Genomic DNA, 21928 nt, shown 5'->3' with positions numbered 1-21928 from the left:
ATCTTGGTTTATAGTACAAGTGTGGATACTGTATGAGTCACTCCAGAGTTAATAAGTGGACAAAAAAAATACAAAGCCACACAAGGGGAAGATTTGTGTTCTTTTTGGATTGTTTTTTCTGCTCTATGGAAACAGGATTAAGGATAAAGAAAAAACAGTTGATTTGGCAGATTTAATGCTAAACGTCCATGTCAAGAAACACAAGCAAACAAATCAATATTTCAGTGACAGTGTTCAAACCATGTTTTTGACAGATAAGGGTTTAAAAAAAGGACACTTGTGTTAAAATTGTATGAGAAGTTAGTTCATTTGTATTTATTTGCGTGTTGTCTGTGGAGATTTGAAAATAGTTGTTTGTAGTTATCATCTCAAGATGGCTGCTATGCTTTTATAGTTTGTCATTAATTGACCTTTGGGATTAAGAGAATTCTTGACTCGCCATCATTTAGGTCCTAATAATGAGGTTGTAAAAAATATGCAAAGCAGGTACATTGGGAGTCTTTTATTCGTGCTCGGCTCATTGTGAATGTTTATTAAGCCAGGATAGTATGTACTTAACCATTTACAGTCGTTTTAATTTAAAAAAGGGTGTCAGCTAAAACGTTAACTGTTGTAAAGTGGTTTAATTAACACCTTTAATCGGCTTTAACTGAAGTTAGTTGCTTGCAAAATTGATTATTTTTATCTTGACATATATCTAGTCTTGACATTACTTTAAGTTTCTGTTGAATTTGTTCACATTTTGGTGAGGTAAAGGTATAATATGCAACATTTCAAACATTAATGTAGCAGGGATCATATATATCCTGTCTAAATATATCAGTAAGTAATGTCTTTAAAAAAAAAAGAGTGAATTCAAACTCCCTCTGGGTTTGTTGTTTTTCAGCTTTGTGTTCATACGGGACAGGACGGTGCTTACTTTAGCTTGTTTATGTTTCGCTCAGAGGCGCCAACATGTTTCATTCATGTGACCCCTCCCTGTCCAACCATTAGCCCAAGTGGCAGAAGACAAACGGCCCAACCCACACAGGGACACTGATAAAAAAGGCATAATGTCGGAGTTTCATTCAAGACTACTATTAAAGGACAACCAACAGACTTTTCAAACGTAAGAAAACACTTTTTTTGGTATAAAACACTTTGGGCCGCAAATCTGAATGAAGATCAGATCAGTCATAGCAACAGCTGCACTCGGTCAGAACACTAAGGGCGGGGTCGGGCAGGAGGGGAAGAGGTGCGCTGAAGGGACCGCTTAGTTTTAGTTTGAGAGACTAGTGCTAAAGTGGGACAATTACTGGATCATCTTACTCTGAAAGTCACATATTATACCTTTAAATGGTATACATATAAATACAAGAAATGTTTGATATAATTGCAAAGAAAAAAAAAAAATCCCTCCATCTATCAAACCTACCCAGAGACAGACGAACAGATCCGTTCAGCCTGATTATTGATTTAAGAATCCAACCCTCTCCCCTCTCCACAAAACAATATCCTGAGCTCAGCACCAGTAGCAATCATCCACAGCAGCAGATATATAGTGCACACTTGTGTCATTAAAGATACCAGATCCTTCTGCACACCCGCTCCACAAATGGGAAGATGTCACCATGGCAACATATGAGAAAAAAAAAAGCCATCTCAGCATAAATGACTCCCACTGATGAAAATACTTTCACTGGTTTGCGGCTTGTACGCTTTAATCTTCTGAGAGAGAAAAAAAATCATTCTCCAATCTACCGACTACAACTATTCGCTGAAATCCACAACACACTCATACACGGTTCAAATATGCCAACAGTAATTGAGTAGTAGTCTACATTTAAATCAATAGAAGGAGTTATTGAATTGACAGATATAAAGTGCGTCTGTAGAACTGAGTCAACTTGGCAGCAGTTTGATATCACTGCTACTGTCCTTCTCAAGACGACAAACATCCAACTGTAAGTGTCATTCAAACAGGTAAATCACATTCGAAATGAGAACACATAAAGCTATGGGTTTCACAATTAAACACACACACATGCATTAAAGGCATAAATAAAACTATTAAGGACACAAACAAAGAAAATAAGGACCTAACATATTAAAACAATAGCAGCAAATGAATGCTTACCCTGCATGTAATGTGCATCCTTCTCACACAGAGCAGACTGATCTAGCATGAGTACAGCATTTAAGCATTAAGGAAGCAGCAGTGGTGAAGTGGGGTTCACAGCACTCTACATGAAGAATGTGTGTGAGACTTCAGGGGGGGAGGGGGGGGGGGGGGGGGGGGTTCTGTGCATGTGACCATTCGCTTGGGTGGATACTGGTATCCTGATTGTTTGAACTGGGAGATGAAATGTGTGTGTGCCCCTCTCTCTGCTCCATCCCTGGATATCCATTACTCTTTGCTGGCTTTTCCATCTGTTCTGCTATTATCTTTGTCTCAACTATAGCGACAAAAAAAAACAACCAGGATGAGGAGTTTCCAACAGGTAGGTAGATATGTCATGCGCCCAGTCAGGTATGTAACAAAGGTAAAGTGACGACTTAGTGAAGAACAGAGAGATGAAGAGCTTGGTTAAGTGTCATACTGCCCTGCCAAATGGGTTTATCCTGAAGAGATTTTAAGGTTGATTTTGGTGAATCTCAACTTGGTAGGGGGGGGGGGGGGGTCCAGATAAGATGAAGACGTGCTAAAACAAACATGCAGGTGCAAACCAGATGTTTGCCATAAAAAGGCTTCATCAATCACTAAGGGGTATTTCAGGTTTTTGAAGTGGGGTTGTATTTATACACGAGTGTATAATGTACAGTAGCGTACTTCTGCAACTTAAAAATAGTCTTATATACCATATAAATAAATATATTCATAAGAACATCAGACAGCCCTTTCCTCCTACTGTATGTATTACACTTACTATTAGGTGCCTCATGTTACCCTATTCCATGAAAAGCCCTGAACTATTGCTTTAATAATCAGAACAAAGATTTCAAACCTGCAAAAAGCTAAGCTGGAAAAAAAAAAACATGTATGATTTCCGAGGTGTCATGTTTCAAATGCTCTCATGGTCCACCCTCTCCGCCTCATATTTCTCTTTTCTCACATAAAGAAGCTTACTCGGGATTTACAGGAGAAAATGTGTCAGGCAGCGAGCACCAGTGTTAATTCTGCATAATTACCCCCAGGGATGTACAGATAACAGCTTCAAACTTCACCAAAGTATTTCAATATGCAGTAAATGAACAGAACTCCCATTTCTAAAATAGTGGACCCCGAAATGATCCTTCCCATTCAAAGCTCTTCAGAAATCAGCACTGACGTTATATTACCCCAACTCTGAACACAATTAATGGACATGAGAGTAAAAGTAGACCCAGTTTTTACTCTTCTAGACTACAGGACCATGATCATGTTTGAGAAAGATTTTCTATGTGAAAAGATCAAAATTTGAATATGTTTACTCCCATTTCTGAATATCCTAGTTGGTCTGCAGAAACAGTTTTAGCTGTTAAATAAATGAGCTTCATTTAAACCTTGCAGATGAGCTTTAGAGGATAAAGTCATGCACCAAAAAGTACAAAAACCCTGCCTACTTCCCACACACTTTACTACAGTTAATTGTTGTCCATGGAGCAGGTCACCATCTTAATTGTGACTAATTTCCTGTCAGCCCTCCAATGAGCAGCTGGCACTCAGCCCAGGTATTCACAAATTCCTCGCGTATGAATATTTTCCTGTATTGGCTTTTTTGTTGTTGTCCAGGAACAGTGAAAATGATCTAATAACATAGTATCTCTTGCAATGTCGCTGGCTTTAATCTACTTTGATGCTACAATGACTTTCGCCATTCTATCTCTTCTTTATTACAGGCCGGTCATTTGCATGCAGTGTGAGTTTAAATCCCGTTTTCTCCAAGCCCTGTCTAATCAGCTACTCAGCATCATCTGTCTGAAGGAGACTGGCTCCATGCCCTCTGCCTGATGCTACCACAGAGCTGATACAGCCGGGCTGGCACCGCCACCTTTACTTTGGCACGAGTCTCCGTCTGTGGAGTTAAAGGCTGCACCACGGCCCTTTAGATCTCCAATTATAGATCAAGAGTGGCAGTGAATCTATCTGCCTAAATGTAATAAATGTCTGTAAAGTATATGAATATGTCATTTATCATTATTACTGATATATCCAGTTTGTGGTTGTGGCTATCTTTGAAGGAATAGCTTAAAAGTTGAATTAACTTGAATTTTTATCAAACCTATCCCCCTTATCCTACTGTTGTTAAGCCCGTTAGCTTTCTGTTCTCCCATAGCCTAAACAAACAGCAAGTAGGCCTACTATGAAAAAAAAGACTTATTAAATATTTTTGAAATAGTGGTTTCCTAATTCATTGCACTGTATATTTTGTCTACTTTAACCAATGAGCTTATTAAGCTAAAGATAGCTTGTTGGTTACACAGGTCTTTCTCATCTGACTATTATATGTTTTCATTATTTTTTAAATGAGAACAGGAAAAAAAGGGGTGTATAGTGGCATTACAGTAACATTCTTCAAATACAGGATACTGTAGATTAAAATAGGGTCTATAAACTGTAAATAATACACAATACAGTAATTTAGAATACAGTTATGAACTGTACATGTATTTCAAGTAATTTACTGTAATTATAGAATACAGTAAGAACCTGTAAAAAGTACAGTACTTTGAGTGTGAAGCTGGTGCCAGTAACGCATTGTAAAAAGTTTCACAGCAAAAGAAGCAGAGGTTATATTTGTGCTTTAGTGTTTATACTTCAAATTTGCAAATATTATGTTTAATTGTAGTTGTTAATGAGAAAGAGTTTTTCAATGAGAGGATTAGCCAATTCTCTGAAGCTAGTCAAATCTTGACAAATGTTGCCCTGTTGAGGTATAAACCTGCCCACATCCAGAAAAAGTAGCAATTAAGCTAGCTTAAACTCTGATATACCATTCATGGCCAACTAATAAAACATCAGGTAAAAATCACACATTACACTCTGGATGTGTTATTAGGGAATGTCATTCCCCACTCTCTCTCTCCCTGATTTCTCAATCTATCCACTGTCCTATTTCTCATAAAAAAAATAAAAAATAAACCTTAAAAAGTGACATAGAGCTCTGGACAGTAAACTCCTACTCTATGATCAGATGATATGTTCTTAATTTTAGTGTACATAAAACTTATTACAACCATTTTGTTTATGACTTTCAAATCTTCTCATGTTTGTAGTTTATACTGTTTGAACCCCTCCTTTCATTCATTATTTTGAGTTTAATTTGAATTTAGAAAGAATTAGATGTTAACAGTACTCTTTGTTTCAAATGGTCATTTTGTAATTGACTTTTTGTGTGTGTGGGATCTGGCCTTACCCTGAATGATTCTTCAAAGGATAAAAACTACAACTACAGAGAAAATCTACATGTCATTTTAGGGGGAACTTTAAAAAGAAAAAAAAAAGATTTTCATTCCAGGCAGAAAAACCTGTGTATTTGAGCTCCTCTGTCTCTCTCTGGGTCATGATTGTCTCTGAGTAAGGAGATTAAGATAGCATGCGTCAATCCAGGATTTAGAGAGAGGGAGACAAATGCAAACTCCTCACAGACAGCCAACAACTGCTGCTGGGCTGCCAGTGCTCAGACTCCCTGACAGTCATCAGATATAAACACAATAGAAGCATTAAAATTATCTATACAACTTAATACCTGGCCTGCACGGCCCCCGTTATAGATACATTTCACCAACGGTTCATAGACAGAAAGTCTCGGCTCTGCTGCATTGCATAGCATTATGATGCAACATGAACCCTGTCGGAAAAAGGAGGGGGTGCGTGAGTCGGGATTATGAAAGAATCATTTTCAGACCATTCCTGTAGTGTTATAATTTCTCACTGATTGCACTGCGGCTACCAACACTATCACTGGAACTGTCATCCTGGACACTCATTTCCAGTAAGAAATTAAAGTAAAAAAATTAATCTGATTGAACTCAAAAAAGAAAGGGTAAAGTAAGGGTACATTAAGCACCTTGGACACTATCCTGACGTCATAGGAAACAGGTCTACACACTTTTCCAGACAGCTCAGCTTCTTTATTGCTCCACTTCCTGCCTGAAAGGAGAGCAGGTATCCGCTCCAGTAACAGCTACTAAGAGGCTTTTTCTATTCTAGGTATTGTAGGTAACAAGCAGTGGGGCAGCACTAACCAGCACACACTGTAATGCAATTCAGTAGGCCATCCAGAGACTGTGAAGGGTTTGCTCAAGAACCACTATGTTACGGACATATCCAAACCAAGGATATATGAGACAAATAAATAATGAAATAAAAATCTAAAGAAACTTTGCAAACAGCTCCTTAATTACTCATTCAGCAGTTACAAAGCAGCTTGGAGTCATGTCATTTCTGGGCATCAGAAAAACTGTAAAAACCTAATTAACCCCTGTTGTAAAAACCTTTTTTTTTTTTTATTAATAAACTTTGTGAACCAACTATTTGCTTACTCTGTCTTCTCTCTGTTTAGTGCTGGATAGGAAGCTTACAGTAAAATATCTTTACTCATACTGATAAAGGCTCCAGTTTAAACAAGAGTTATGGAGGAGAGCAAAACCAGAAAGTTTCAGGGCGTAAAATAAAGGTTTGTTATACTTATAAATACTATGTATTGCTTTGTTACTATCGTTGTCATTATGAGCATTAACAAATGTTTCAAATGTTTTTCTAATATTTTAAATAATGTAATGGTAGTTACTGCAGCAGACAGAATATTTATTTTTATTCGATGGCTAAGGGAGTCTGTTAGACTCTTGGGAATATCTTCTGAACAGCCATAGGTGTTTTAAAATAACATCTGAGTTTTTCAAAGACTAACAGGTGGATGCTTTCAAAGAGGCAGGTTTCATCATCTTATGCGATCAGCTCTGTCTCAAAAGACTGTATGCTTGTTTCAATACAAAAACGTTTCAGGAGAATGATACCTGTATGTAAACCACAATCAACTCATGATTGAAATGTTCAGATATAATGTAATTGAAAGAGTTAGGTATTGATACTTTGTCCATTGTCAGGATAGGGGATTTGACACTACATGTGCCAAACAATGCACCATGCACAGGGTTCTTAAAACCTGAAGCATTAACAATAAATACAGTGAGAAAAGATCACAGCAGGTCCAGGAGCCACAAGTGAAGGGAATGAATGTTAGAAAACACATTCAATCCAAATGATGTCACACAGGCAATTGGTTATGTAACTATATCTTAAGTCTGACGTTTTTAAGTGAACACATGGCATGATACATGTATGCATGTGGATATGCATCTCTCAATCTGCCCTGCGCTACATTGTGCAGTGATGTAGAAAGGCCTCACACAAGGATTAACGCCCGGTGCAACAGATGGTGTATTCTCCTAGCCTTCCTGTCCAGGACACACACACACACACACACGCACGCACGCACACGCGCAGACACACACACACACACACACACACACACACACACACACACACACACACACACACACACACACACACACTTTGCATATTTTACCTTTTTCTTGGGTGGCATGGTGGTTAAAGCGCTCCACTGGTGTTATTCCCCGGTTGAAACGACCAGATCAGATTATCGCTCACCTGGCTGCAGTGAATGAGACATGGACAAGCATGCCATGAGCCGCACTTTACGTCTGACACAAGTGGATGCGTCTGAAAGTGCTCCCAAATGCTGCAAAAAAAAAAGCCGTTATTGGCGCGCCGTTTTGCGTAAAGGTGCAAAACAAAAACTTATTCCGAACACTTCGACGCGTAAAACACAGCAGGAGACGCGGATGAGTGTCGTGAGTGGGTTTCACTTAAGTCTGCATTGTGAGTTGAGCGGAGTTACCCTCTCCCGAGTCCTCGGGGTATTAACGGCTTATTTCTCGGTGCGGCATCTGTTGAGCTGCGCGCCGCTCAGTCTAACCTCAAGAACCGGAAAAAACCAAGGAGGCGTTGAACCCGTCCGCACTGCCCACTCAGTGTCCACGCGAAGTAAAGGAGTGTCTCATTTATGTTGTTGGCCAGAATTGGCTGCGTCCACTGTGCGCGTGTTGCCTGATTAATGTGCGCGCGCGCGTCAGTGTGCATCCAAAGACTTCCAAAAATGGGAGTATTACAGTGGCCTGGCTCCAAAATAGAAAGATGAAATTAAAAAGCTAGAACGACTTAATTACTTTGAGCACCCGATTCACAGCTCACAACTACAGACTGACCAACAAACTAACCTCTTAACTTAAATGTTGTTGTTTCTTCACTTCATTGTTTAGTCACGTGTCCCTACTGAAGACACACAGAGGCTGCATCCCTCTTATAATTTATGTCCCCTCGTATCACCAAGTTCTTCCCATATTTTGAAGAGCTCTCTCGTCCATGCATTATTAAGCTACATGTAAAATGTTACAAAAGGCCCAAAGCACCAAAACAAAGAAGAAGCAAAATCTCCCATCCTGAGAGAAGGAGCATCCCCAAGACCTCAAAATAATGTGTTATTATGAAATGATTAAACCTGCACATTTCCCCTTTGTTAATACCTTCACCTTTTCAAACCGCCTCTAAACTTTAAGAATAAAAATATAAATCAGGAGGAGAAATATAGCTGTGGTTAAACTGCTCACAATTTATGTCTACACCAAAGACATCAGATGAGATGAGGGGTTACAGGCGATAGTTAATTTGAAGAGGTTTGAGGGCAAATCTGGGACCAATGCTATGAATAATGAGATAGGTTAAAGAATTAATTTAGCAAGGTCTTCTCTAAATTCAGTTTTGTGATCAGACTAATTTAAATGTGTTGGACTCGGATATTTCACAGTGAAGTATTCCATTTGTAATTCATCAATTCCTCACAGTTTCTTTAATTTGTTACAATGTTGAAGATGACATTTTTGCTTGCTGAATAGGACAGAATTATTAAATTATTACATACATTTTTCATCCAAAACTATACAAAATATCTATGCAATACGGCTCGTTTTAATATAGTAAATAAACACCTAGACCAGCTACAAAATTAAAGAACGAGTTCATATAACAACAAAATCCTTCACTGATGTCTGGCCGTGCAGAGAGCTGAAGGACACCAAGGACATTTCTTCTGCCTCTGCACAATTTAATGGAGTTAAGTGGATTTTCTTCCTGGTGAAATTAAAACTCGAAAATTCAGCAGCAACATTATTTTCCAAAGTGAGGTCCCAGACTGTTGGTAGTTTTCACAGAGACTAGTTCTTGGAAGGTCACGCATATGGACATACAACTTGTTAAAACTTGGAGAAATACTGTATTGGTTGTCCACACTTTTTCTCTGATTCTTTGGATGAAGGGATTTTGTGTTTATTTCTTATGCTGCCTTCATCACTGGTTAGCCTTAAGGTTAATAAAACTGTGTGGTCTGTTTATCACTGTGATCTTGAAACCCTCAAAGAACAGATTGGCCACGTGTTTAGGTACCAAAATCTGCAGAGAGCTTTGGGAAGCGCGGGACGCAGATGAGAGAGTTACATAATGGGAGCGAAACATGCAGAGCTGCATCAGCTGCGCTAGAGCAAGAACTTGTGACACCGACCCCTTGGTCAAACACACATCTGGACTTACAGCAATCACAGCTGCACACACATGCACACACTGGCTGATATTGCACACACACACACACACACACACACACACACACACACACACACACACACACACACACACACACACACACACACACACACACACACACACACACACACACACACACACACACACACACACACACACACACACACACACACACACACACACGTCCCTATCAATATCTTTAGTACATCTCCATCAGAGGTCAGACCAGCTGTGACAAAGAAAGAAACACTGAGAATTAAAGGACCGTGACATTTAACCTGTGACCTGAGATTGAACCAGAGCCGTAGCTTTACTAAATCTGCTCCATGACACCTCAAATCTCCTGCAGTAGGAGCCAACTGTGCTCAACAAAACGCTCCATCAGAGTCCCTACTTATGCTGACTCCGTCTGAGGACATCTGTTGAATTGTTATATAAGGCGGTCGGATCATTTCTGTGCGCTGCAATGAGCTATACATGGAATACAGAAAGTAGCTTAAATATTCTCCAACACCCACCGAACAATTTCAGCGTTCTGTACATTACTGGCATGCAACCATACAAGAATATGAACATTTATTTCAGGGCCTACAAACTCTGTATACTGGAAATGATTCTCAAATTCGTTTTTACAATTCAATCACAGAAAAATACAAATAAAAAAGGTTGCTGTCTTTTTCGCATACATGCACCTTCTCTGTTATTTTGGATCTGTGTTGCACAGTTCTGCTGTAACGTAAAGTATATGCACGTATGTAAGTTTCCGGAGCAAAGTGCGGCTGTACTCAAATTTTAACTTCATCAAACGGCGATAGGTGCTGAAGCTTACACTTTGTGTGTCAGTAAAAGACGGAGGGGGAATTCCTTGGATGTCATTCTTGATACATAATATTGCAACAAGAAATGAATTATAATATTCAGATAAAGGTAAAAGTACTATTTGTTGTACATAGTAAGAGACAGCCTTGGGATTCTACAACAGGCTTTAAAACAAGTCTGTGAAGTGATCCAATGATTAAGAGACATGAGAGATGATAAAAATGACAAGTAGTTAAAAAAACTAAACAAGACCTAAAGAAGCAGCATGAGTAGTGAAAGTCCTCAGCCTTCTAACATAATGTTAGTACAGCCTCATAATGGAGAAATAATGCAGATAATATCATGAGCAAAACTAGATTTGGTTATTTGACATTTTCATGACATTAGTCAAACACACACAAGTGAGTTAATGGGAGTTGATGCCTTCCATAAATTTAGGTGCTCCTCATACAATCTTTCATTATTGGTGTAGTACAGGCATATGATTAGTTATTCTAAATCGTACAGAAACATAACAACGACCTCATAGAGACTTACAGATGTTGCCACCACTGAATCTCTCACAGAGAAGACCCCGTCAGTCATCTCACTCCCTCCATGCACACATGTTCATGTGCACATGTACTCTCCAACATACATAAACAAACATCTGTTCCTAAGCCTCTTACAACCAGAATGTGTGTTTATGAGTGAGCGAGTGAGTGTGTGTGTGTGTGTGTGTGTGTGTGTGTGTGTGTGTGTGTGCTGTCAAGCTGGGGCCTGTAGTGCAGGGCAGGGCTGCCGGGGCAGAGATGGATGGCACGCATGATTTCAGGCAGAGCTCCAGACCTCGGCCTTTCACTCTGCCCTCTACTGTGTCCACACCACTACAAACCACACATCTGCCCTGACCCACAAAAGACTCCATGAGCTTGGCATTTGCTTACAAATGTATGCAAACAAATAGTACTTTCAGTAGACTGAAAACTTTGGGTGAGCAAAGTCAGCAAACATTCATTGGCATGCATTGATGTGATCCTAATCATCATCTTTTTTTCTTTTTACACCCCTTTAATGTTTGACTTGCTGAGGCAGATAGTGTAAAGCAGCCTGTAGAAGAGAGGCTTTAGAATAGTTTTGATCCCACAGCTGTTAGTCACATAAAGACAGATGTGCAAAAGGACCATCAAAGACAATGCGTTTATGTGATACTTTATCATATCTCCTTAATCCAGCCCTGAAAATGAACCCTTATTTTGGGTTGACAAAGGAAAAATTTAGCTGTAAGTAAGAAAGAAGTATATTTAAAGCCGCTATAAGTATACGTTGTATGATTTCAAGGAATAACATAGTAAAAAAGGGTTAACAGAAATGAAAAAGTATACTGAACACTTACAACCCCCCGATCCATCAGCCAGAGAGGCAGTACTCACCCAGGAGACATTTTTGTTCTTGGGCACTTTTGACATGGCTTCATGGCAGAGAGGTCATGGCCCAAACTCCCAAAACACTCAGCGTCTTTCCACACACCCACACAGATCCCAGTCCACTTTCAGCAGCAGCAGCGACCTGCTCCGAGATAGAGACAGGCTTTTCATTTGTCTGGCTTTTCATTTGACTCCACTGTGCCAACAACAACCCTCACCAGATTTACAACCTCCGGGAGCATCGGCCTTTTTACAATCACACCCGACTAAACATGATCCAAAACTGACTCAAAAAAAAAAGTAGAAGGAGGAGGAGGAGTAGGAGTAGAAGAGATGGAGACAGGATAACTTCAAAAGTGCCTTAAATAAGCAGGAAAGTTCCTTCAGTCTCTTCAGTCCTCTTCTCTGTGGCTGTCCACACTCTTCACAATCATACACCCTGTATGAATATGCAACCAAACATCTGGCTGATGCCCCTCCTCCTCGATATCCAGAGGCTGGTGCTGGTAAATGACCAATCCAGCCCTCATAACATCTGGGAGAGGGGAGATTGACAAGAGTAATGGCGGGAGAGAAGTGGAGAGACAATGGGTAGTAGAGCAGAGTGAGGATGGAGGGGCAAGGAAGGCGGACGACTGCAGAAGGCCAGACAGTAGGGTACGTAAGGCCTTCCCAGATAGTCGGTTACTGATCCTTAACACGAGATTAAAAGCAGTCATCATGTTCCAAAATATACAATTTTTGTCCAAAATCTGACCCTAAATTTCCTACAACAGCAGAGAAGAAAAATTTGTATAGGCTATGTTTTTTATACTGTTTGGGATTGGGCTTCTACTTCTGTGTGTTTTGACTGTACTCATGCTGCTGAGCTCCAGGACAGTGATTGGTGGGTTCTATAGAGACAGAGAGAGAGATGGATAGCCACAACAAGAGATTGATGGTATTACGGCCAATTCCAAATCCCAAACTTAGGTTTTCTTTGAACCCTTGCTTGAGTAACAATAGTCCTATAGTCATGAATATGTTCCATCTTAAAAGAGAAGAAATACAGAAAAGTGTGTTTTTATGGTTCAATTTACAAAATCAAATAAAAAGGACATTTTCCTGATGTGTAGTTAATTCTTCTCTGTCTCTCTCATTAGAAACAGCTTTCTTGAACCTAACCTCTTTGGGCACACGATGTAGCTATCCACATGCTAACTCTTAGCTTTGGGGAACACACAAACCTAGCTTACTACTGTAGGTAGCTAGTTATACATACTAATATAAGTCACTTAATACACAGAGTTGAATTTATGCATTCAATGGAAGACTTAAAAAGTCAAAACTCTCATAGCTCTTACAACTATCTTTTTCTCATTCCAACATGTAGATTTGGTGTGTGAGGAAAAGCTTGATTAGCCTGCTGTGCCTGGTCGTAGGTGCTATAGGTTATTGTTTAGAGAATGTATATTGGTAATTTAGTCTGTTAATTAAAAGCCCTAAGTTAATTTGGAGTTATTGGTGAGAGTATCTTATCTTCATGGAGAGCAATATCTTCCAATGAATTCAGTCTGTATGCTTAGCTAGGCTAACTGCTCCATAGCTCCAGGTTTCGGACATGAGAGTATCAGTTTACTGTTGGAAAAAAAATTAACTGTTCCCTTGAGATAGAAATCTAACTCAATCTAAATGACTCAGGTAGGCCTTAATATTTATTTTTTGAATAAAACAGCTTGGTAATATTTGTCTTAAACTAATGCAACCTCAGGGTGCTGTTGTCCTGGTGGTTGGGTCAGACCATAGACTGTAAATAAGATATTATATCTTATTTACAGCCCCATGTACAGAGGCTGTTGTTCTCAAAGGGGACGGCTCAGGTTTGAATTCCACCTGTGGCTCCTTTCCTGCATGTTGGAATGCACTCTCTCTCTCGCTCTCTCTCTCTCTCGCTCTCTCTCTCTCTCCCTCCCTGACTCTAACCACTCTCCGGTCTCTATGATTAAAGCATAAAACTTAAAAAATACTACGTGAAAAAAAGCAACCTCCTTTAACTACTCTGCATTCTGCAAATGTATTCTTATATTTTTTTGTATATAAAAAAATGGACAGATAGATAGATAGAAAGATAGATAGATAGATAGATAAGCAGATCAAGCTAAATAGTATTTTTGTCTTACAAAGATACCCATCTGTGAACTACAATCCCTTAGCCTGCGGTGAAGTAGGAAATAGCGGTGTGAGAGCTGAATGTGGAAACAAGTCAATACAGACCACAGCTTGCAGCCTGTTTACTAAATCCACAGGATTTGATTCAGCGTTATAATCAATGTCCACCTGAGCACTGTATGGATCTGTGGTCCTCATGGATTCACCTCGTTTGAAGAAGGCAACAAGAAAAAAAGGAACAAAACTACCTCTGCAGTGTAAAAGAAAAAGAAACAGAGAAAGGACATTTTAAATATTGCATAGTGCACATTTAAAAAAAGAGAGAACTTTGAGAAGTTATGTTCTGATCAGATTTTGAGTATATTTTGTCAGCAGGCTATTCTCGTCATGATATAAGAAGAAGAAGATTTTTTCCTCTCCTGTGCAGATTTAAAACTTGATACTTCAGTGAACTGCTGAATAAGCAATGCAGTAATCAGATTCTAAAACTGTGAAGGTGAAAAAAACAGGTACAAAGATAAACTCACTGCCACTCCGGAAAATCAGGCACAGACCCAACTTCTATAATTCATGTACTCTGTTCGTTTTTGATTTTTTTTTTTAACGTCTTCCATCAGTTATATGAAGTGACAAATATATCAATCCTGCTCATACTGATGATCAGGTATAAAGCGGGTAAATCCAGATACAGTTGTGACTCTGTGTGGACCATGCAAAATGTACATTTTCTTACAACTAGTTGCTTCATATCCTTTCTAATGTCATCATTATGAGGGTCATTAGCAATGAAACTCAGGTTATATCCTCTAAAAGTAGAGTAATAAATTGATGTAGAGAGATAAAAGTACATGAGGCATAAAAACAGGATTCTGGATATTACTTGAAGCAGTAATATTTTAAATCTGGGACTAAAGCGAATATAACAGCCCAAAAAAAGAAACAATTAAATCCAAATGTTATACTGTAATTGTAATGATACACATAATATAAGGGAATGCACATGAAACGACCTTCGTTTTTTTTTTGTGTGAAATTTGATGTTGAGATCAAATGTCTGGAAAGTCCTTTTTCCTTAAAAGTTCTTTGCTTTGGGTTTTAACAGATGTTTGTAAACAGGGTTAAACTGAACCTTGTCCTTCACCTGCTGGCTGAACCGTCCCAACAGTCAGCATTATGAAACAGCAGCAAGCAGAGAACAGTGAGATGTCTTAAGCTCCTTCTAAGAGCCAAGACAAGCACTTAAAGTAATCCAGCTGTGCTGTGTGCCAGCAGAGGTCACACCTGGAGGGATGTTCTAGAAAAAAAAAATAGGAAAAATTTCGTGCTGCGATGCAAAAAAAATTACGACAAATTATTTGAAGTCTGAAAACAATGTTGAATTGAACGTGTATCATGTGTCAAACCATTACCTTATCCTAAAGCTAAACTTAAAGGTTCTTTGCCTTTTTATCTTACAATTCTTTAAATTAAATCTGTTATCATGTATCCCTGAGTGATCTTTTCGGCTCTGACAGTTTCATTGCTGCCACTGAAGAAGTTTTGTTTTTGGCTATATCTGTCGGTATGTTTTTAGAAAAAATGAAAAACTTAAGGCCCCACTTACATGAACAGCGGTGATGAGATGCAGAATGGAGCCAGGAGGAGAACTCTCACTTCTGGACTTGATTCAAACCCAACAGAAGAACATCGGGAAATTCAAAAAACATCGCAGATCTGACTCAACGACCAAAAAGTCTTATCTGTCTTTTAAGCATAAACTGTTTCGCATTCCAGCTGTTTTCATTACAAGATGCCAAGGACATGATGCAATTTATTATAAGTAAATCATATGTGTATGTACTGTAAATGAAGATAAGGGCTCCTTTTCACAAATGTATGCTTAATATGTGAAATATTTTCAATGTATCAGAGAAGTACATAACAAATGCACTTAAGATATGTCGGCACTTCAGCTTGGCATGACAATATTTTGACAGAAATCATGGAAACATTTCAAGCTATACACATCATGGTATATTGCGGTTGCACTTGCAGACTTGCATATCACAGAAGAGATTTGGCCCAAAGGGGTCTGCTGAGGTTTAGGCTCTAGGGACCCTCCCTCTTTAGAAGTTAATGAGAGAGAACTATGAGTTTCAATACAGAAAAACTGAAAATATTGGGATAGGAAAATAACACAATATGAGAAAAATATGATAAAACATAACTTGTGCAGAATTCATGTTTCTAATTCCAATCTGGTCAGTCCTCTTGGACTCTTTATGGGGATTGTAGCTTCAGGTTTTGGGAACCACAGAGTGAAACTAAGTTGTGCCCAAGATTGATCAATTTTTAACCCTTATTGATAGCTGTGCTGTTGGCAACATATAAACAGAATCGAAGTGTGGAAATAAGGAATGAGTAACGAAACCTGCACTACACAAAGGCAGCATTTAAAGGCTTTGGATTTTTCCCCCCACTTGCTAATATTTACATGCCTTCTCTCAGCTCATGGTCTTTTTTGTGCCAAGCAGTTTGAAAATACAAGTAGAGCTAATGGGATAACTTCTTGATGTGTCACTTCTTTAAGCTGTGTATGTAAGTTTCTTTTTTCCTCGTTGCTGCGGTGGGCACATGTTGCAAGCAGCAACACAGATTGTGGTAATCTGTGCTGCTCTGGGCTGTCAGCCTATTGAGTGTTGAGGTCTGACAGTAAGCCTATTTCATGTAGGAGCATGAATACGTTAGGGACCTCTGCAGTCAGTGCCATCACACAATGCACAGCTCTAACTCTATACAGTATAGTGTCGGCTGCAACATGAGGAGAACAATAACTACAGTGATGCAGCAGCAAACAGACGAGGAGGAAAAACTGAAAGAGAGGAGAGAGAGGGGAGGGCAGGAGGAGAGAGTTTATGAATCAAGAAGGAACAGGTGGAAGAGAGGAGTGAGACTGTCCTCCCTGCTCCTCCGTCATTGAGAAGACAGTAAAACCTGGCTTGTAATGAGATAACTGCACCTGCCTGTTGCCCCCTCTGCCCCCCTGTCTCTTCTGATAAAGTCAAATAATGTGAGGGGAAAAGGCTCTTATAAGTAGCGACCATGTTTTTTTTTTTTTTTTTCAATGAATCAAAAATCACACCTTGTTCACTTCACTTCCTTGTCAATAATATCAAAGAGTTGCAGCACAAACCAGCAGAGGTGAAGCCGTCAAACACAGGTTAATGGCTGTTAGGTAATGTTTTCATGGAGTCCTGTACCGCGATCAATACACAGGCTGTTTGACAAAGCCACTGTCTGTCCTGATAAACTGCAGCGCAGCTGAAAACTCGCACAGAATGACACTGAGGAGTGAGCACCTTAGTAGCAAAACACAGATATGAAAAGTCTCGATTAATGAGCAAATGCATAAAGCAACTACACAGCAATAGTGTATGTGTGCAATAATCTGCCATGGCTTTTGTACCATACAGTTTCTTTAAGATGCATCGCCCCCTCCCCTCCTGAAACAAGACAACTCCACTGTTGCTATGGGATCAGAAACATGCGGATGGTAGCTGCGATGTTCACTTACATAGGTGGACTGCACTCTCCGCCAGTGTCCCAGCCCACAGCAATACATCAAGACATCCAGGTGGTGGGGAGAGGAGGGGGGCCGGCCGATGGAGCCTCTTTAGGGGGTCGTCTCAGGCCAGGATCCTCATGGCACAGGTGATCCACCTGATCGCAGCTCTTCGGGGAAGTTAGGGATCCCAGGAGCCAAAAATAAAGAGTCAAATTTCTTGTGCTCACAGGTTCTTTACAGGGGAGGAGCGCCTGCGAGGGCAGTGTGGATGCTGGTCCCTCAGAGGAGTCCAGGTGATCAGGATGCCAAATGTCTCATAACATCTCTAAAGTCCTGGGAAAAGAGAGATTTTTGGTTCCTGAATCTGAAGGCTGCCCCAGGAGTTAGGAGTGTGTAAATGTGAGGTTAGTGTTTCTTCATATGCTCACCTCGTCTCAGAAGGACAGGTGGTCCATCTGCCATCCTGTGTCTGTTCACCCCGCCTCACCCCCTCCTCTGTCCCGACTCACCCCTGTCTGCAAACCTCCCTTCCAGCCTCCCCCAGCTTAAGCCCCCCGAACAGTCCTGCTACAAAAAACTAAATGTCATTTTCCTCTCTCTGTGTATCCCTCTAGTCTGTCAGATTTATCCAATCAGAGCTTTCGCATCCCTCCACATCTGCGTCTGCAGCATCCCCCGTCTCTCCTTCCCCTGTAAGCCCACCCAAGGAGTCCACATACAGAGATTTTCAGGGGTTTCTATGCAATTCCTTCTTTTTCTTCCTCCTAAAGAATCTCAGCTCTGTAGCTCCTCCTCCTCCAGTTTCTCTCCCTCTCTCTCTCAACCACGCTGCTCCCTCTCTCTCTCATCAGGAGCTTACCTGAGTCACTCCTTGCACTCCTGTTGTGGCTGTCTGTGCACGTGTGTGTGTGTGTGTGTTTTTGTCTGTGTGTGTGTGTGTGTATGTGTGGAGGCTGCAGCTGAAACCCTGACTCTCTCTCTCTCTTTCTGTTGCCATGCTAGAGCAGGTAACATTCGGCTAGCGCAGGAGACACACAGCCTGAATTTAAATGCGCCTCCAGCCTCTCACATTTACAAAGCCTCCACCCATCCTTAACAGCAACACCCCCTCCCCAAATCTCTCCTCCTCCCTCTCCTCTGTCATCTAATCTGTGCTTTCTTTTTTCACCCCTCTATCTTATTCTCCTCATCTGTGTCCACAGTGTCTGCTCCCACTCCTCCCACTGTTGCTTCCCTTTGTGTCGTTTCTCCTCTCAGCTGTCTCTCTCTTGTTTTAATGTTACCCTGACAGTGAAGGTGCTTGGGATAATTCTGCTTTCTGCTTGACTGCTGCAAAAAAAGTCAATCTTTTCAAACCATTTCTGTCTATTATTAAGACCTGATACGTCTCCACGAAGAGTGAAGAAAATCTGTCAGTGCAGTGAGAATATTTCAAGATGTTTCCAAAAGAAAGAATCAAACTTGTCTCCAAAATAACAGATGAGTGCTCGTCACCTTTTCAAGTTAAATTTAGTCTGTTTTTCAAACTAAGGGGAAACAGCTACTCCAGCAGTTATTGGAGGCTGCACTTAAGCACAGTGATGCATTGATCCAGAGGCTTACATCAGCTTACATGATCAACATGTACAGTAAATCTTCATAAATAGTGATTACGATAACCAATAAACTACAGTACAGTTAAGGTCTGAAGTATTAGAGGAATTTGACTATGACAATGTTTTCCTGTAATTGGCTCTATAAAAGATTGTGTTAAGGGATCACCAAGATTATTACTTTTTCTCCTGAGGGGGCAATGAGTGTCATATTTCACAGACTCAAATCGTTTATGAAATATTTCAGGAAAAGACAAAGGAAAATGAGGTCCTTTGGGGACCATAGAGGTCATTGCCAAAGTATCAGCCTGTTCATCCATTGAATGTATATTATTTCACATGATAAGTGAAAACTTGCTGGTGGAGCTGGATATACAGCAGGGGGATCCCCCAAAGTCATTACGATACTTCCTCCAGGTGTCACGGATATCTGTCCAAAATATCATATCAAGCCATACAGTAGCAGTTGAACTGGTATGAACCAATTCAGTGGGACTATAGGGATGAGATCACAATATTCTTTAGGATTCATACTATTTTGACCACAATTGCTTTTAGATAATTTCCTAAATTTGGTGAGATATTCAGCACAAACAGACAACCACTGATATCCTAAGAGCCAAACATATAGGGCAGCTGAAATAAAAAAAGCTGCAGTATTTGCAACAAATGTACATTTATCAACAGACCATTTGATACAGAGTTTGGTTGGTGACTATGGCTCGTGTGTGTTTGATATTTAAAGAGAAACTTCAGGTTGCTGTACTTGGATCAAGAAAGAATTCAAAACAATAAGATTTGTGTTTGAAGTGGGTCTTAGCTGATTTCAGTAAATTAGTCATGAAAGAAAACATCTAGACACACAGACCTCTGCCAAGGCAAATAATACAGTCCTAATGCAGATCTGTAGGAGCAACCATGATATACGTATATGTGTGTATATACCACAAATAATTATGTATACGTATGTTTATGCCTATCCAAATATTACCAGCAGTGAAGCAGTGACTTTAACCACATACTTATAATCCATGTTTATTTTCATAAACACATAAGACATTTTAACTCGTTCCAAATTAGATCCAGATCTGGCCTGAAATGTAATCGTTCTCTCTTGGTCAAGTCTACAACCTTACACAAAGTTTCATGAAAATGGGGACTGCAGTAGTCCTGCCCACTAACAAACAAACAAACAAAAAAAGCTTGGTAGAGGTAAAAATTAAAGGTTCATTTTTAGCATACAACATATGAAGTTGTATGGATATTAATGCAAAGCCCCTCTGAGCATGCATTAAAAGAAAGCGTCTGGCTGCAAGAAGGTTTTGCAGTTGAATGTGAAACTCACAGACTCGCATTAGGAGGTGTTAGATGCAGGCTCTTGCTTTTTTTTCTTTGATCATTTGAAGTGTTCATTCCGTGTCACGGGAAATTAAAAAAAAGTTGTCTCCTGCCTGCCAACACATGGGGAACTGTAAAATGGCCACAATGAGTCAAGCTGCACTAATGCTTTCTTGCAGATTACAGTATGAATCACAGAGGAGTAGGAGGAGGAGGAGGAGTGATCACGGCTGTAGGGAAATTAAGAGAAGTTAATTTTAGTTTTCTGAGCAGTAAATGAAAGCAGGCCAGCTCTGGTCCCTTTGTGTGAATGTCTACTGCTTGTGTGGCGTTCTGTCACCAGCCGTGTTTGTCATTTATTATGCCCTTAACAAATCTTCCCTCGCTGTGAGGCAGTACGGTTCAAACTGATTCATTCATTCTTATTATTTACTATGCCTCGGATGCAGCAGGATTGTTGTTGCTGTTTTCCTATTTCCCCTTTTTTATGTTTACTTTGAAGGGACAGGAAACACAGACTTGGCCTTTTTTTTTAACAGTCTGTCTTTTGCCCCTGCTCACCCATTAGACACACAAAGACTGACGGCTCCATGGGGTGTAATTCTGTCAGACTTGTGCCAGCTGAGGACTTTGATTATACACCAGCGTCTCCCTGGCATTCTGTTTTGATACACAAACACACACACACACTTACACTCCAAGGTTACACTCCAGTGAGTTATATGGCTATAAAAACGCATTAACCAGCATGTTGCCTGCACCGTGATATAGGGGGGTAGAGGAGGGGTTGTTTATTATAGACAGAAAAAGAAAAACGGAAAGAATGAAAATCAGAAAGATAAAAAGAAGATTGTGTTATCTGCTGACTCTGCATTAAATAAGAAGAAGATGTCATGCAGAAGAAATCTGCGACATAGATTGTTGATTGATGACTCTTCTGGCTTCCTACATTATGCTAAAATATGCCATTATACACATACACAGAAGGGGAACAAATGCGTTTATAAAAAACTGAGTGTATTAGTGGAGATTTAAAGGGACATTAAAAAAGATGCAGATGTTCCTATACTGGTGGCATTTTCATAGCTTGGCAAGTGAAGGGTCATTGAACATACAAACTAAGCTATTCTAAATATGAGCTATCATATTTATCCTACGAGGAAACATACGTATCTGGAATGATGAGGTCTCTTCTTCAATGACAATGTCCTCATCCTCTGGACACAGACACAGCTTTTGTGTCAATTTCAGGGTTTTTGTCAGGCAGCAACATTTGTCTGAAACAGAAGTTTTTTAATTTACACGAGTCCAAGTCTCTATTACATCACATTTTTTACTCTGTGGCAGCTGATAAAAGTAGTCCTTGCATGCACTGTCTCCAAGTTAAAATACATGGTTTCTAGATTTAATTTTTTTCCAGAATTGAACTGAACCTTTTGTTCCA

At 39.9% G+C, this 21928-nt stretch overlaps 1 protein-coding gene across 1 annotated transcript in view; it reads right to left on the bottom strand.

Annotated features, from left to right (window-relative positions):
- The window catches only part of cacnb2b (calcium channel, voltage-dependent, beta 2b), a 37151-nt gene extending 18486 nt beyond the window's left edge, over nt 1-18665 (bottom strand). Inside the window, exon 1 of the mRNA XM_065954241.1 lies at nt 17564-18665. Coding sequence (XP_065810313.1) covers nt 17564-17611 — 48 coding nt within the window. The 5' untranslated portion in view covers nt 17612-18665. The remainder of the gene's footprint in view (nt 1-17563) is intronic.
- Nucleotides 18666-21928: the final 3263 nt, after the last annotated feature.

Source organism: Labrus bergylta, chromosome 4 (genome assembly GCF_963930695.1).
Source record: "Labrus bergylta chromosome 4, fLabBer1.1, whole genome shotgun sequence".
NCBI lineage: Eukaryota > Metazoa > Chordata > Actinopteri > Labriformes > Labridae > Labrus > Labrus bergylta.
The sequence above is the reverse complement of the archived record's forward strand: the minus strand, read 5'-3'. Positions and strand labels throughout refer to the sequence as shown.